Source organism: Styela clava, chromosome 2 (assembly GCF_964204865.1).
Source record: "Styela clava chromosome 2, kaStyClav1.hap1.2, whole genome shotgun sequence".
NCBI lineage: Eukaryota > Metazoa > Chordata > Ascidiacea > Stolidobranchia > Styelidae > Styela > Styela clava.
In genome coordinates, this window is record NC_135251.1 from 2,975,402 (window position 1) to 2,994,649 (window position 19,248).

A 19,248-nucleotide genomic window follows, 5' to 3' on the forward strand; every position below is an offset into this window, starting at 1 on the left:
TACTGATTTATTGCAACTAAATGATGCCTATTAACCTTAGTGTGATCGCTGAAATGCGGTCATGGAACAAAGACATGATGCAAATATTTTATTTTAATGACGTCATCACACAGAAAAGATAAATACGAATTTCACAGAGACCACATAAATTTTTGAACAATCCTTAGCTGTAGAAAATTTTTTAGCAATTGATCCTGTAGTTAAAGACTATTTTTTCCCTACAAGAATAAGAAAAATACTAAGATATCCATAAGGCCCTTTCGTTTCGTGTCCAATAAGTAAGTGAAATTCAAAGAACTAAATGACACAACAGCGCCAAGAACAACGTTAGTCTATAACGCTAAAACAAACAGCTGTTCAGACACACCCACCCTACCCAATTATCCCTCGCAGACCCCAGTTTGAGATCTGAAAGAAATATAAACATAATATGACATTGGTTAATATCGGAAACCCTTTGATTCAATATAGTTTAATAATGAAGTAATTCAATGAAATAAAAACAAGAATTATTTTTGTTCAGCAAAAGAATCAAAACGAAAGCTAATAGGCTACTCCATGAGCTCTGCCTGTGAGTACTTTAAGTCTCACACCAATCAGTATTCACTGGCATGTAATTTTACACTATAATGTCTCATGGTCTCAGTAGGTTTTGGGGCTTCAATGGACCCTCATATTTCCACTCATATATCAGCCTCCTCCTTAATTTTTGATTTTTTTTAGTTGTTTTTAATTTTTTTTCTATAATATAAAATTTAGGGAATACATGAATTTTTTTTAATTTTTATTACTGTTTTTTTATTTTTTTTTTGCTATTTTTTATTTTTTTTTAAACATGAAAATTTTTTTATTTCTATTTTATGACTATTTTTAATTTTTTTTCACGTTTTAAAACATATGAAAACACACACGGTTATATAGAAAACCTATATTCATTAGGGTGGATTGAGGATTGGATAAGTTGAATTATTCATCCAATTGTTATTTCATTCCAATACAGCAAGATTATGTACAGTGTTGTCAATCATGTAGCAAGAAATGCTGATTGCAATGCATGAAAATTTAAAAAGCTGACATATACAAAAAGGAAATTTACAATGAGCATTGCATGTCATTGTAATATTCTACAATCTACATGTATTACTATTATAATATAACTAGAATTTATAATACACCCTATGTTTTTACTTCACATAGATTAGGGGCAAAGTTACTTTGGACTCTGGCAGAGTCCTCAGCTACCATTCTGCTCTCTTCGGTTAGGAACATAATGTCTAACCACTAGATGGAGCCAGAGTTGGAATTAATTTAATATAACAGTCGTAAAAAATGCCGACAAATCACAATATTTAATCATCTCAGAAATGTTCCAAAATATACACATAAATTGTAGATTTCAGTAGTTGACAATAATTGAAAAACATAAGACCAAAAACAGATGCATTTCACAACAAAAATTCGAACAATAGCTTTTTAAGACGAGTTACGATAAGGTTAAATAAAATTAGGCAATATCAATACATACAATAGAAGTTGTAACATTTATCTCATCACTAAGTAAAAGTCAAGTCAAGTTTATTTTTTTCCAACCAGTGAAATAAATATCGAACGACAACAAATTATGAGATGAAGATAATACACAGTTTTACTGGGGAAGTGAGGCCACGAGGAACCAGAGCTGGTTTAAAAAATGGAAATATATGTGATGATGGTAAGTACCGTACAAATTATCCAACTGAATATCACTTACTAGATATAGTGAATTTACTAAAGATTACATTAACACCAAGTCAAACACCAACTGATGGGAAATTTCCCAATTCTACTGACTGCTGCAATAATCGAGCAATCAAAATTATGCACTAGCTATAAATTATTATCGGGAAAACAATGACACGAATCGAGACAACCCAATAAACATGTGTTCTATTTATAATGTCATAGTCAAAAGTTCTAATCAAGGAGAAACAAAATACGAAAATGAAAATATGATAGCCACACAACTAGACTGTAAACTTTTTGATTATTAGACAGTTGAAAAATAAAGAAAGGCCAAGGACCATTAATAAGCTGTAAATATATTAGGCTGGAGATATCACACAATTACCAAATTTTTTTAAGAATTATTACCTAAGAGATGAGGGGATAATAAACCAAATGCAAAAACTGTGGTTTTATATTATTTTGTAATCAATGATAATATATTTAAATATGTATAAACTTTACATTGATAAATATCAGCAACTGATATATGAAAATTGGATAATGACAATGTAACTCAATGAAAAATAAAAAAATTTTAGGCTTGATAATTAAAATAAAATTCAATATTCTGTGAGATTCTACTTGGACTACTTCTGTCATGTCCCATGCCAATCGGTATATGCCAATGAGTGATTCTATACAAGTCTCCGGAGGTTTTGTCACTTCAGTGATCATTCTTAACTTCGCTCATAGATCAGTCTCTTTTATTTCTGAGTGACCATTGAATTTTTTTTAATTTTTGTTGATTTTAATTTTTTTTTATATTTAAGATTTTTTTTACGTCCTTTTTATACATTGCACTTTTTTTAAATTTTTTTTTTATAATTTTGGGAAATATGTAGAGTTATGAAGAAAATCTATATATACAATAGTAAGGATAAGGGAGTTGAATTCACTGCATGACTCTTCCTCATACAATCTTTCTACTTCCACTTTTGTATTATCTGTTGGTTTGAAAGGTTGTTCAACAAAGATCCAATTCTGAAAAAGGGAAAATAATTTAATTAACAAAATTGAACAAACTTACTGCAGTATTTATTGAATCTACTTTGGATGTGGATTGTAAGGTGAAGTTTTTCAAAAATGCCCAATTGTGCTTGCAAAAGTCACCTCAGCACAAGCTATTTGACACAATGCCTAGATGACCCAGCTCTAACACAACATTAGATTCTGAAACAAACCTTCCTCCTCCACGAGCGGTTCATTGAAAGCCAATTCTGGTTCACGGGCTCTGTTTATACCAATGTTCTCATCTGCTGCTCTCTGTTCATTTCGTGCCTAAATAAAATAGCCAATAGTAACTGTCAGTGTAATATTTTTGTATCAATGTTTGCATCAAATTTTCAAATCACTTTAAAATAGTTGAAGCGAATAATTTCAACATTAACATTACTTCCATTCGAATTTTGAGTAAAAACTGAATTAGGTGGTAAAGAGAGGTTCAGTCTCGGGTTGGTGTGTTTAAATGGGAAGTTTCGTCAGCTAATGTTTCACAAATAACATTATCGTATATTTATTGTATTTACTTACATCTTGTAAATGTTGTTGACAATGTTCATTTCCTTGGCCCATCATATCTACATCTCCGCCCACATTAAAATCTCCATGGAAAACGAAAGGTGGGGGTGCTGGCTTATTTTCATCTAAACATAGACGACTGACATTACTAATTTTTGACTTGGTTTGAAAAGGTTTGGGAATTTGTATCGATTGTGCAACATGAACAAAGCAAAAAAAAACTAAAATGCCTCTTTTTAACAGTAGATAACCTGTATCGAGTTGAATAATAATGACTTGAACAATGTGTTACCAAATTAACTAAAGCATATAATCTCACTAGGACCAGAGTCATAACTGAAACGTCCCCAGTAATAAAACACATATTATATAGGGCTGGTAGAAGTATAACTCACCTTTTAGTTCTAAAGGAAAAGAAAACTTTTGCGAATCATGTAAAATGTGATTTATCGTAACTTCGCATTTGATAACTCTTTCGGGGTATTTTGGCAGTTTGGGATTGAGAAAAAATGTGAGTTTAGATCTCTCGGCTGTTAGAAATATTTGATCACAAATGAATTCTCTGTGACGGTGATCAAATCGTAGGTTTTCTCGTCCTCTAATAATTTGTAAATCTAAGTGAAGTCTGTCATTAGTTTTCAAAGCAACTGGATTGAACCAAATTGAAGCAAGCTGTGCCCCTAGTTCTCTGTAATGTGATCTGATGCTGGTTTCAGCAGTCTCACATTTATTATAAAATGTGAAATGAAATTCATTTTTGTTTGAAATATAGAGACAGTTATCCACAATGACCTGTTGTTTGCCAATTAGCCATTTTAACCACTTGATGGCGACAGTGAATAGACTAAACTTTCTACATCGAAATTCTATGCTGTTATCCTCTGTGATTCGATCAGGAATAATAATGTCCCAGTCAGTTTTACTTGAGAAATGTAATATGTCAATTTTGTCTTTTTCCAGACCGACACACCATGACTTGATTTGCACGATTGCATCTTTGAGGAATTCCGAATCTGCACTGATATCGAAAACTGGTGTGATACCAATGTATTCTTTGGGGCATATTGAATTGTCTATTCCAACTGACATCCAGACCTTTGTTTGTTTGTTGAAAGTTCCACTAGGAAACGTGACGTTGCATTCATTTAGTCTCATGGTGCCGCCGGCAACTTCAACATTTTCCGCTAAAAAAATAGATTTGTTTTATAATGCAACAAAAAATGAGATGGTTCCAAAGTTATCTAAAGAACCCTTCCAATGTCATTAGCATATCTATATATATCCTGGGGAAAGGGACAAGACGTTTCAATCACATGGCAAACACCGCCCTTGTTCGATCACCAGTCCATGTCGGCTATGAGAATAGTTAGCCAGTAATTTGTTTCAGATGCAGGAAGCCCATTAGGAAAAGGATGTCATTGCCTACAAAATAGTGGGATTGCTAATTACTGAAATTAAATGCAAAAAGTAGCTGAGCAGGAAATGGGAACCTTGACATAAATCACAGCAGGCTCAGCTCTAGTTTCACTGTCATTTGAACATTTGGCGTATAGAAGGCAAAATACAGAAAAGGCTTGCTAGCACTGGGAATGCGACATAATATTTGTTAACATAAGTTATTAGAGCAATTCCCTGTGGAGTTTGAATTTTCAATTGTTTTTTTCCCAGGTCAATCAGGTATGGAACAACGTATCCACATTCAGAAATAGAAATATGATTAGGTTCCATAAATTTGGACTGCTTGTATGACCAGAGCACAATATATTTTCATTAATTACATTCAAAGGAAGAGGATGGTGTTTCGGAGCCAGTAAAATAGTGGTTTCTGCATAAATTTTTTGAGTACTCTCGAAGCATGACCAAGATGGCGGACACCGTAATGTAGTATGTGTACCAGGTTAGAATTAGGCCATAATTTCAGGTACAAATACTGCAGGAGTCACTTGGTTAGTCGCCGAACTCAATATGTGTACCAGGTCAGGATTAGGCTATAATTCCAGGTACAAATACTACGGTAGTCACTTGGCTAGTCCCAGAACTCAATATGTGTACCAGGTTAGGATAGGGCCATAATTCCAGGTACGAATACTGTGGAAGTCACTTGGCTAGACCCCGAACTCAATATGTGTACCAGGTTAAGATCAGGCCATAATTTCAGGTACAAATACTGTGGGAGTCACTTGGCTAGTCCCAGAACTCAGTATCCGTACCAGGTTAGGATTAGGCTATAATTCCAGGTACAAATACTGCAGGTGTCACTTGACTAGACCCCGAACTCAATATGTGTACCAGGTTAGGATTAGGCCATAATTCCAGGTACAAATACTGTGGGAGTCACTTGGCTAGTCCCCAGACTCATAATAGAAATAAAAAAAAGAAAATTGTCTAATAAAAATATGGCCTAACCCTAACCTGGTACACATACAACGTTCCGGTGTATCTTGGTTCACATACCTCGGGGGTGCCATTATTTCACATAACAGTTTGACATAGTGCAGTCGAACGTTAGTGAACAAACTTGAACTACCACAAATGGTAGAATAAAAACACTGTGCCTTGGTCAACGGATGTAAATCATTTTCATTTCGAAAAAATGTTATTTGGAACCACTGATTTTATGCCAATAAGCCTTCTCATTAAAAATATACAGCATTGATATGTATGGCAATTCATATTTAATTGATTTTTTGCTATTCCAAATACTTGCCCAAATTTTTTTTTGAGTCCTAAGTAAGTTGCTATGGCTGTTATTCAAGTTCGAATGAGTGAGTTACTTTCGTTCCCCCAACATTGCTACCAAGGCCCACAGAAGACCGATCAATATGGTATTGAAACAACATTGTCTAACCCAAATTGCACCAATAAGATACACTTACCGTTAAAATTATTAAAACAAGAAACAAGTTGAATTATGAGATTGCCACTTCACTTAATAATTAATGGACATAACTTACATTTGATAACATTCTTTGACTGTGTTTTGATGCCAGAGTTTCCCAATTCATCTTTGGCCCAGACTTGAAAACGATATTTTTTATCAAGTGTAGGTGACTTCATTCTATACTGAGGAACCTCTGTAGTGTGAGTCTCTCCAAGTTTCACATCATCACAGAAGATTTCTATGTTGTATAGAACGTTTCTGTCAGATACTTCATTCCAAGTCAAGAGAATGTCGGATCCACTTCTTTGAGACGAAACATTTTCAATTTGCGGCAAAGCTATAAATGAATATTTCGCCTTAGCATACTTCAATAAAAAACATTTTCAATATAACCTGTGAACTTAAAATTATTTCTGGGCAATTCATACAAATATAAAATAGTAGTGAGTAGCAATTCAGATATTTTGAATCAATAAAGCAGGCCTATAATAAAACAACTGTGAGTGACTTTTTCAAGCAAAAGCCAAATACAAAGATTCATGTGCAACTATTAGGAAATTTAAGACTCAGTTAGCGATATATGCTAAAAGCAGGATAAAATGTTTTCATTGGAATTGGAGCTGAAATGGTATTTTCAAACTCAAAGTCAGGAGTGGAAGTTGGAATGTTAAATTATCTGGGTAATACGGTAATTTTAGACTTTTATGAATTTTTTACTGAAACTCAAAAGTATGGAGTGGACCAAGCGTTCCTAACAGTGTATTAAAAAGGCATGCAAACGGCAATTAATTATAATCAAAATTTGATTTCCTTGTAGTTTGGAGCTGGATTTGATATCTTCTCCAACCTGAAGTGGAGGTATATTTGTCCAGTTTGGCAGTTGATTTGCCAAACCTTACTATTTGTGTGAAAATTTGGTTGAGGACAGATTCAATTATTTCAGGGGTGTGCAACAGGTGGCTCGCGGGCCATAAACCGTTCCATCAAGCTATTCAGTGTGGCCCTTTTCAGCATTCAAATCCCCCTCCCCAAGAATAAAATCCCGACTGTTTATGTTGAAAGTTCTGACAAAGCTGATCTTAACAAACTATGCGAGAACTTGAAGTTTCCAATGTCCCACTAAACTGTTACATATTCTTTTATTCTTTATTGTGGAATTTTTTCAATTTTTAATGTTTATGGAAAAACTAAATTTTTCTGTCTGGCCTAGCTAGATGTCTAAAGTTGGTTATATGACCCACCAGCAAAAAATGTTGCACACCCCCTGTATTATTCCAACATCTCAATGATTCAGCACTTTCTCATAATTACAAGCATTTAGCTCAGCCCAACGCCATCTGATTCTATTAAGACTGACTGACTTACTATGCTGAGTTGGCTTTGCAAGTTGTTCATTTACTTCTTTATCTGATTGTTCTGCTTCTTCTTCAGACAGTGGGAGTTCACGTCTGAAGATAAAATTGGAGAATGCAAATGTATTAATTTTTTTTCATTGGTTAGAATAACAGCCCCTATTACTCGATTTCAAAACCCTTCTCCCCTCACCCACAGCGTTAAAGATTGTGCACCAGATAAGCTGGTGGGCATGGGCTTTAAATCAAAGATTTCTAACCTGTGATAGATAATAAGTTCAACACTTTAACCACTAGGCCAGAGGTTCCCATGACGTGAAAATTAACAAAATTGTGTTAAACATAGCTGATATATGATTGAATTTTTTACATATTGTGTTTATTATAAATGTTTTAATATTTCTCATTTTAAATGATGTGTATATGAATATATATGCTTATCAACAAGCAAAGTTGAGCAATTTGTCAATTTGACATCAGATTTTAATGACTCATATGAATTTTGTTTCAAATGGCCACAAGTGCAACCTCCTATCTCTGCAAAGGTGGGTTTTCAGCAGTGGTGTCAATCAAAACAAAATACCGGTTACGATTGGATATGAGAGAGAAATGCATGTGCATAACAAGTATAACATCTTGCTTTGAAAAGAGGTGTTCAGAGCAACTGCCGCACACCTCTCAGTAAATAAATAAGTTTGAATGTTTTTAATGGCATTCCCTTTTCTTCAGGCGCACATATTGACAAACTTTAAAAATCATAAAATGCACAATAACGATTACAAAATTCAGTTTTATCCAAAGGCAACAAGTTTTATGTACGTGTACCACGATTTTTTCCCTGATAATTTAGCGCCGTACGAACATAAAGTTTGGGAACCGCTGCACTAGGCAATCACTATCTTTGACAATTGAAATATAGGTGAGCATTATATATCATACAAAGTACTGTTATATCTAACCTGGGGTTTCCTACTTCTTGAAAAGTCTCCACATTTTCTCCAGTATTCTCAAAACTGTCATAAGGTGATCCTGTGAAAGAATAATAAATAATTATCAAAAAACGATGATACTACTTAAGACTCTGTTTTGAGCTATCTAACATCGTTTATCAGAAACTATGATAGAATTTCCTATTTTACTCGAAAAAAATAGGCAAATCAATAATGCGGCTTATACAGTGAACCATGGCCTCTCCTCCGGTTACCAGTGCATGTTTGGGAATTGGATTAATTAGCTAGTTATTTGTTTCAGATGCATGGACTTGATGATGGAGGAATCTCAATCAACCAGTGGGTACATGAACCACTATTTGACGACATGAAATTCAGCAAATCTCTCGCACCTAATTATCCCCAAGATCCGAAACTGTGAACCGAGCAAAATAATCAGATTGGTATGCCAAGCGTCCATTCATAACAATGCACTGCAACCCAATGTAACAACTTGGAGACAATTTATATTTTCCCATGAAATTAATTTTGAATATCCCAGATTTGTATTCAATCATATCAGACTGAAAATTTGTTCAATATTTCCATATTTATATTAAACAATTAAAATATAAAATCTGTTTGAAGAATCACAATAGGCTATATAACATGTTGCAAGATTCTGTTGAAGGATATGCCAGATTCAGCGGCAATGAAAATATATTCATTTACCATTAAATCCCCCAAAAAATGAAAAATACTTGATGACCATAACTAAAATACTTGATGACCATTACGTACTCATCACACCATAGCACCACTCAATTTAAACAACATATTTATAACTTACCAAATTCTGCTTTTGGAGTTGTGGTTGGAAGTTGTTTAGAAAAAACATTAGTTGTAGCATTTGCTGACTTCCTTTGACTTTTGAGTGTTGTTCTATCCAACAGTTGTATATCCAACTGAATTTCTAGTACCTGTAATGAATAAAGTTTTTATACAAGATTAGCACTAAGGACGCAGAACAATATTTAAACGAATTTTCCCATAAAACCATACTATATAAAAGTGCTGCTTATTTTATTAAGAAATCTTCCATTTATTGAAAAACTATCAAAATTTGCATACTTTTTCTTATCTTTGATAAATCCCTAAACTGACAGTCTACAATTGGCAATTCATTAAAATAGGAATTATTGTGAAAAATTTGTAAATTCATTTCAAATTCAGACTTTTGCTTGGCAAAACAGAAACACAAATGAATCTTGATACAAAACCTTGGTATTGTAAAATTATTAGTTTCATTTGATAAAGAAATTAAAATTAATCATCTATGCAGTAGAGCAAGATGAATGATAAATTTTGGAAACTGAAAAAATGTACTATGAAATTGTTCTTTTTATCAAAACACAAATAAACCTAATTAAAAAATAGCAAATATTGAATATGTACAACACAATTACATTGACTGCGATGACAATATATTTTAATATAAATAACATACACTTCGGTGAAACTTTGAAGTGTTCAGTTCAGCTGGAACAATTTAAACTTGCAGTTTATTTCAGTTTTTACGCAAATCGTTGATTTTATGTCTGACCCATATTTTATATTTAGATTATCGCAGAAAGAATTTCAAACCTCAGATCCAATTTCATTCAATTGATTCTGCAATATTTCTTTATCTTCATCTGCAATTTTCCATCCTAGCAATGATAACTCCTTTGTAACATTAGGAAGCAGATTAGCAACTGCAACAATATCTTCATGGTTTGCAGTTCGATCTTCATCCAGATTCAACCGATCAATCTGTTAAAATAAACAAATACAAAGAAAAGTCAGATATGGATAAAATACATAACAGTCATATTCATCATAGTTTTGCCAAACCCATATAATTCATATTACACAGAAATGCATTGTAACATTGAATACAGCCTGGTGCTAGAAGTTGGGAGTTTTCATCAAGGGAGAAACAATAGTTATCAAAATTCAATGTTTTCGTTGTGTAGCATTTTTTGTGGTGAAATCAATTGTATTTCACAAATCGCTAACATTTGTGATCATTAAACAAAATTGAAAAATCATTGTTAACTCAGTGCAACAGAGTCAAAATTGTAATTTCATAATCAGACAAGCTCTTGTGACATTAAATACCTAGCCGGGTGCCAGAAGTCAAAGGTTGTTTTGGAAAGTAATTTATTGATTCTATACAAAAGATTAAAAGTTAAAGTTTGTCACAAGGTTTGTTGTGAAAAGGCATGATTAATTCATGTCCCAAAGGCATAATTGGCCTGTCTCATTTGAATTTACTAAAATACAATGGGACATACAAACATTTATGATATCAGAATTACTCCTTCCATTGTAAATTATGTCGAAAGATTTATAGCGTTAATAGTGCTTCAATCAGTGTGACGTACATATACAGCTTAAAATAAAATAGAATGGGAATCGCATGTCAGTGAGGAGAACGTTTAAGTACGGTCTAGTAAATCCAGAGGCGCAAGTCAATGTAAAAATAGAGACTACAAGCACCATTAAGCGTGGTAACCATGACAACTGCTCACCCGGGGCACTGACAGCTGATTAGATTAGGTACGGGTTTGAGTTCTCAAGGATGCATATGGTAGCATTTGTGAAGTGCAGGCGTGTATAAAATGTTACCTAATTAATTTACCCATTTGATAAGAAGAGATTATGAAACATGAACCTCGTACTGTCATTGTGCTTGAGTAAAAGATGAGCACCATAACTCTGTGTGAAATTATTAATATTAATGATTCTAATCAGTGAATTGAATATTCAACGAAATGCGGGTAACTATAAAGACTATAATATGAAACAGATATTCAGGGGTTCCGCAACAAGCAGTCAATGAAATGTTTAACAACAATTGGGAATAGTGTAGAGGTGTAACCATTCATGTTAAAGGTAGTTGTAATGCACAAAATATAACATTTATTAACAACTTAGCAGAAAAGGACTAACTAACTGATTTGAGATCAAGGTTTATTGTACATCTATGGCCTGGAAATTATTGTTTTGAATGTCATAATGCACCCAATATTATATATGGATGATATCCTCAGAACACTCCTATCTATCGCATGGAATATGTTCATGCAATGGTACCAATTAGCAGAGAAATACACTATAAAAATAAATATAGAATGAGATTCAAAAAGTCACAAATCACATAGAACGACTATTCCAGGTACTGACGACTCAATAGTTAAGAATCTGGTCAATTGTTTAGCTGAAAATGGCGAGAAAATGGAATACCAACACGACATTAACTGGGAGATGTGGCAACAGCAGATTGATAAGAGGAGAGCATGAGTTTTTTATATTTTGCTATTCGGAAATTCGGTTTTCTATTCGGAAATTTGGGTGGCTCCGTCAGGTAACTATCTAATTATAATAACACATATAAAAATTTCTAATAGTTCATTGATAATTATAAAATTTATCTTTTTGCATCTTATAGGCCTACTGTTTTTAATATTAAATTTGACGACAGTGATACATCATAAAATGCTGACCTAACTCTGAATGGCCTTGGGGTTGTAGGTCAGAATAATTGCATTTAATGAAGTGGTAGCAATTGGCATTAATACACAACATAGTGAAATTCATATTCAAATTTGACAAACTTGGTAAAAATCCGCATTTAGAAAGTTGACCCACCCTTGTAACTTTGAATATATAGCCTGGTGCCAGAAGTTTTTATCAAGTGAGGATAAATAGATATTAAAATTCAATGTTTCAGTCAAGTGACAATTTTTTTGATCAAACCGATTGTATTTCATATCTTGGTAGCATTTGGAATCAATGAACAAAATTGTAAAATTATTTTTAACTCAGAGCAACATAGTCATATTACGGTAATATTTCAAAACAGAAATGCTTTTGTTGTCCAACCTTCAATGTTGGAAATGAGTAGCTTTTTAGAATTGTTATCATTCATCATTTAATGTTTGAAAGATGTTACCTTCTGTCCCAAATTTCAATCTGAATTGCAGTCAAATTTTCAGAAAAATGTGTTATATGACTCTTTTCACCGCCGTTCACTCCAAACCAGGTTAAGTACAATTGTTCACTGATATCTGTTAGAAGGAAATATTATTTCCTATTTCCTTCTCCTTTTTTTAAGAGATATCAGTGAACAGTTGTACATTGCCTAATTTAGAGTGAATGGTGTTAATAAGAGTCATATAGTACATTTTTCTCAAAAAATATATTTAATGATAAGTACTCAAGAAAAGAATACTTTGCAAATTTGGTTCTAAAATTTTCTTTCAATCAATTAAACTTGAAAATTCATCAGAAAAAATTTAATATATTTTAAGTAGGATATAGGGCAATTTCGGGTATTTCACACAACCACAAAACAAGACTCAACAAAACCGAATTAATCAGAAGAATTGGTTATTATCTTTTTCAAACAAATTTTCGAATAAACATTTAGGCCTGGGAACTATTATAAAAAAGATAAATTTAAAATTGTAGAGGTTTTTCATAAATTCCACCATGTAATCCAATTTTGGGTTATGAAAGTGTAAAACTATAACATATTAAAAAATTAAACTTAAAATCGAAATCAAAATCAAATCTATAAATAAATCAAAATCAAGACTATAACATATTATAAAATCAAAATTTCCTCCAACCCTTGTTAAAACGTTAATCATGTCATTATTATTGTGTTATACCTCTGTGTTTCCCAAGGATGATTTTAAAGCTTGTAGTTGATCTGATGACAGGTTGCAGTAGCCAAGGTTCAACACTTCAACACAGGATTGATTGGAAAGTATTTGTCCAACTGATGATAAACCTTCAACTCCCATGTTTCTGTTTCCATACAGCCACATCTTCTTGATCTATAAAGAGACAAGAATAATTTATAAACCATGAAATCCATAAATGGTTCTTTACTGAGTGAAAAATAAAAAATTATGAACTTCTCAAACTGAAAGTAGTTTACGATACAAAATATACCATTAATATTCCATAGAAAATACCGTTGAATTTAAAAACAAAATCTGAACTACAAAACTAGACATATCAGAATTAAAATCTGTAAATTCGGAATAGTTGAATCCCATGTTAACAACTGCACGAGATGAATGATTAAGCAATTATGAAATCCTTGAAACTTATAGAACAGAACAAAAATATTGTTACCCGTATATCAAAACAGTCACACTTGCAGGTATGAATTTCAAGTTTCAAAAGTCAAACAATGTTTTGACCCGCCTTTGCTCACTATGAGATAACAAAATTCCCAAAAATTTTAGCATTTGCGAAAATTTCTCGCAGTTTTTGCAGGGAAGTGCACTTATAGTCAACAAAGAAAAATTGTAAGCTCATACTATAGCCTAAAAAAACAAAAAAATTGAAAATCAAGTTTTGTTTTTTCACTTCAATACAAAAATCACCATTGGGTGAAATAGCGATCGGTTCGTTGCTGCAAGCCATGTCAATTGGACAAAAACTCAGCTAATTCTGTGAAGTTTCATTGAAAATATTTCTAAAAACTTTTTAGTTCCTGATCAAGCATATTCATTGTGTACAGTGGTTTTCTATTCGTAAATTTGGGTGGCTCAGTCTGGTAACCATCTAATTATTTCTACACATATAAAAATTTCTATAAATGGTTCTTTACTGAGTGAGAAATAAAAAAAACAAGCCGGTAGGCACCCAGGATCTCAGCTGATAGTTGGGGCCCGCACTTAGCTACTTATTGCCATCAATAGGAACTTGAGGATCTTTAACTGTGGCACGATTAACTAAGTGAGCGGGTTGGTTAAAAAGTCCAATTCATTTTGAACGCTGCGCGTTTTGTAGACATACTTACGTGACTGATATGCGGTGACTAAAAATTGGAAAAAATCGTGTTCATTGGAATCCCTAAAGCTTCTCCAGTTTATGAAGTATCGAGACCAAAGACGACTTATTGGAAAGTGAATTTTACTGTGCAGAAGGTAGCGTTCTTGAAATTTCAAATTTCAACCTAGTTAACAATTGAACGGCGATAAGTTGGGAAAAAAATGGGAATTTCTCAACGATCGGCGCGTTATTCGTCGTTGTCATGGAAACGAAACCTCCATCCGAACTTTCTATGAAACGGACAATACTAGGGTGACATGATAACCCATGTGAGAAATTTCATCCCGATTGGTCCAGACAGATACACAGACAGAACGAATGATAATAAAAGGGTCTCCTAGAGCGGAGATCCATTATGAACATTTACAAACTGGAAGTGGTTTTTCATGGAATTTCTAGGTTTCGATTCACGATATTCTAGTCCAGGGTAGTCCAAACCCACCCCCGCGAGCCAGATGGTAATCAAAATTCACAGTTGGTGTTGTTTCTTCATAGAATAAACAGAAAAATCTTTTGGCATATTGTTATATCACCAATGTCACTGAATTGAACAGTGTTCTTAGGCGACTAGCAAAGTTGAATGATGTGCTTGGCAGTCTAAATTGTTATTTGGATTTCTATATTTTTGGTCACGAATATATGCTAACAATTTTGGTATCATAGAAAACTAAAAATCGAATTAGCTTGGTTGTCTATGTCTGATAACTACCGGTAATATTAATGTCATGGCCTAACAATATAATTCATGCCATTTCAATCTGAGTTGCATTCAAATTTTCAGAAAAATGTGTTATATGACTCTTTTCAATGCCGTTCACTCCAAACCAGGTTATGTACAATTGTTCACTGATATCTGTTAGAAGGTAATACTATTTCCTTATCCTTTTTTAAAATATATCAGTGAACAGTTGTACAGGGCCTAATTTAGAGTGAATGGTGTTGATAAGAGTCATATAGAATATTTTTGTCAAAAAATATATTTAATGATAAGTACTCAAGAAAAGAGTACTTTGCTAATTTGGTTCTAAAATTTTCTTTCAATCAATTAATCTTGGAAAATCATCAGAAAATAATTTAGTACGATATAGGGCAATTTCACGTATTTCACACATTCACAGAACAAGACTCAACAGAACCGAATTGATCAGAAGAATTGGTTATTATGTTTTTCAAACAAATCTTTGAATAAACAAGTAGGCCTAAAAACTATTATTTAAAGAAGGTAGATTTAAAATTTTTTTCATAAATTCCACCATGCAATCCAATTTTGGGTTATGAAAGTGTAAAACTATAACATACTGAAAAATCAAAATTTCCTCCAACCCTTGTTAAAACGTTAATTATGTCATTATTATTGTGTTATACCTCTGTGTTTCCCAAGGATGATTTTAAAGCTTGTAGTTGATCTGATGACAGGTTACAGTAGTCAAGATCCAACTCTTCAACACAGGATTGATTGGAAAATATTTGTCCAACTGATGATAAACCTTCAACTCCCATGTTTCTGTTTTGACTCAGCCTCAACTTCATGATCTATAAAGAGACAAGAATAATTTATAAACCATGAAATCTATAAATGGTTCTTTACTGAGTGAGAAACTATGAACTTCTCAAACTGAAAGTAGTTTTCGATACAAAATATACCATTATTATTTCATAGAAAATACCTTTGAATTCAAAAACAAAATCTGAACTACAAAACTAGACATATCAGAATTAAAATCTGTAAATTCGGAATAGCTGAATCCCATGTTAACAACTGCATGAGATGAAAGATTGAGCAATTATGAAATCCTTAAAACTCATAGAACAGAACAAAAATATTGTTATATCAAAACAGTCACATTATGAGATAAAAAATTTCTAAAAAGTTTAGCATTTGTGAAAATTTCTCGTAGTTTTTGCAGGGAAGTGCACTTATAGTAAACAAAGAAAAATTGTAAGCTCATACTATAGCTTAAAATGCAAAAAATTTGAAAATCAAGTTTTGTTTTTTCACTTTAATACAAAAATCACCATTGGGTGAAATAGCGATCGGGTCGTTGCTGCAAGTCATGTCAATTGGACAAAAACTCAGCTAATTCTGTGAAGTTTCATTAAAAATATTTCTAAAAACGTTTTAGTTCCTGATCAAGCATATTCATTGTGTACAGCGGTTTTCTATTCGGATATTTGGGTGGCTCCGTCTGGTAAACATCTAATTATTTTTGCACGTTTAAAAATTTCTATAAATGGTACTTTACTGAGTAGGAAATAAAAACAAGCCGGGAGTCACCCAGGATCTCAGCTGATAGTTGGGGCCCGCACCTAGCTACTTATTGCCATCCATAGAAACTTGAGGATCTTTAACGGTGGCGCAATTAACTAAGTGAGCGGGTTGGTTAAAAAGTCCAATTCATTTTGAGCCCTGCACGTTTTGTAGACATACTTACGTGACTGATATGCGGTGACTAAAAATTGGAAAGAATCATGTTCATTAAAATCCCTAAGGCTTCTCCAGTTTATGGAGTATCGAGACCAAAGACGACTTATTGGAAAGCGTATTTTTCTGTGCAGAAGGTAGCGTTCTTGAAATTTCAAATTAGTCACTAATTGAACGGCGATAAGTTGGGAAAAAATGGAAATTTCTTAATGATTGGCGCGTTATTCGTCGTTGTCATGGAAACGAAACCTCCATTCGGACTTTCTATAAAACGCACAATACTAGGGTGACCTGATAACCCACGTGAGAAATTTCATCCCGATTGGTCCAGACAGATACACAGACAGAACGACTGATAATAAAAGGGTCTCCTAGAGCGGAGATCCATTATGAACATTTACAAACTGGAAGTAGTTTTTCGTGGAATTTCTAGGTTTTGATTCACGATATTCTAGTAATATTTTAGACCAGGGTGGTTCAAACCCAGGTCCGCGGGCCAGATGGTAATCAAAAATCGCATTTGGTGTTGTTTCGTCATAGAACTAACCAGAAAAATCTTTCGGCATATTGTTATATCACCAATGCCACTGAATTGAACAGTGTTCTTGGGCGACTAGCAAAGTTGAATGATGTGCTTGGCAGTCTAAATTGTTATCTGGATTTCTATCTTCTTGGTCACGAATATATGCTAACAATTTTGGTATCATAGAAAACTAAAAATCGAATTAGCTTGGTTGGCTATGTCTGATAACTAATATTAATGTCATGGCCTTACAATATAATTCATGCCGGGTGTTTTTCGCAGCCCGCCTGAACAGTATTACAAAAAATGCTGCCTATATGTCAGAACATTTAGTAGTTATCCTCCTGTACCTCACATTTGGTAATCAATCAATCTGCAGTTATTTATTTGTACGCTATTTTGCAAACTGACGAATTCAAACATATTTTTAACTGAATGTGTTGGGGGGGGGGGAAGGGACCGGGGGGTACCACAATGCTTGCTTGATATATCGGCAAGTTTTGTCGGTGACAAAAGAATATTTTAAATCCACATTTTAGAATCTTGTGAGCAATGAGCTTTTCAAAAGTTAAGATTTTGCTTAAAAAATCCTTTGGCTGTTCAAAAGCACTTACATTTGCGGAAACACTTTTACTGTTATGGAGAGTTTGAAATCTTACACTAAACGTAGATATAGAAAGCCTTTTGCTGGTTTTAGTAAGTTTTTTGGTGGTTTTTGCATGATTTAGCTTAATAAATGACAAATACTGATCAACGTGGCTAATCAATTTTGTGGCCCCTGGAGCCGACAACCTTGGACCACTCTGTTCTAGACCTTACCATTGAATTTGAAAAAATAAATCAAACTACAAAAGTAGAAATATCAGAATCGATATATATTGAGTGAGCTACTCAAACACTGAGGATTCTGACCCATGTTGTCAAATAGATCGAAAGCTTGAGCTTTATGAAATCCTTAATACTCACAAAGCAGAAAACTAACATTAAAATATTACTATGATATTAACACGGCCTATTTCAAATTATTATTACAAGGAGCTAATGGAATGCTGCTTCAATAGAGTAAAGTATCATGGCCCCTGTTTCATGCAGGAGTGACCTTAGAGTTGTATCTGGCTCTTATTCTGTTAACCGGGAATATTAAACTTGGAAAATGTATTTTCTCTCGTCATGTACGATGGTAATGTCTTCATTTCTCACCATTCTTTTGTATATATGTAATATAATTTTGGCGCTAGTGGGAACATAGCAAATAGAAAGGCCTGCTGCCGTTTGTATGAAATAGGCAGAACAGCCCAGGACAGGTATCTGGCAGATAGCAGTTACATCATCAAGAAAATATGGTAAAAAATATCTAGGACTTCTACACTGTGAAACGAGGCCAATCTTTAGCACATAAATTAGGGTTTAGAATTAGGATTGACATATTTATCTCAGGGGAGAGGAAAGCCAATAAGATTGCTTAATCATCATATGGCGAACCACGGTCTCTCGTTCGGTTATCATTTAGTTAGCCAGTTTTCAGATGCATGGACTTGATGGTGGAGAAAGCAGTAACCGACCAGTGTGTGCATGAACCACCTTATGGTGGCGAGGAGTCCAGTCATCCTCTCATACATAATCAACCCTGCATGGAATTCGAAAGTGCGAACCCATGCATGGTAATCAGAGGTGCGGTGGCAAGCATATTCCTAACTCTTAGCAGAATTTGCCACACTGCCGAGCCATGCGCCACACCGCTGAGAGTTTCTCCATATTACCGCCCAACAAGTAGGGACAGAATAAGTAAAAGAAATTTCTGTTCTTTAGTTGAACACCAATGCTCGCCATAGTTTTATATGCTTAGAACCAGATCATGTTCGTTTCATTTCACTACACATACAAATTTGTAGGTAAGTGGTTGCCAAAGGGGCATATCTGCTGTAAATTTACAGGATATATATGCATACTTGCTATTTTGCAAT

The 19,248-nt window shown here is 33.7% G+C and overlaps 2 protein-coding genes across 2 annotated transcripts in view; both read right to left on the bottom strand.

Annotated features, from left to right (window-relative positions):
• Nucleotides 1-19,248, bottom strand: part of LOC120335799 (carnitine O-palmitoyltransferase 1, liver isoform-like) — a 96,184-nt gene that overhangs the window by 33,517 nt on the left and 43,419 nt on the right. The gene's annotated exons all lie outside the window — the stretch shown is intronic.
• LOC144419953 (uncharacterized) lies at nucleotides 1,800-7,750 on the bottom strand. Its single transcript, XM_078110227.1, has 7 exons — nucleotides 7,713-7,750; nucleotides 7,529-7,611; nucleotides 6,237-6,401; nucleotides 3,678-4,466; nucleotides 3,295-3,407; nucleotides 2,946-3,042; nucleotides 1,800-2,745 (listed from the first exon to the last, which is right to left on the bottom strand). The coding sequence occupies exons 1-7, from the start codon at nucleotides 7,748-7,750 to the stop codon at nucleotides 2,729-2,731; spliced, it is 1,302 nt and encodes a 433-aa protein (XP_077966353.1). The 3' UTR covers nucleotides 1,800-2,728.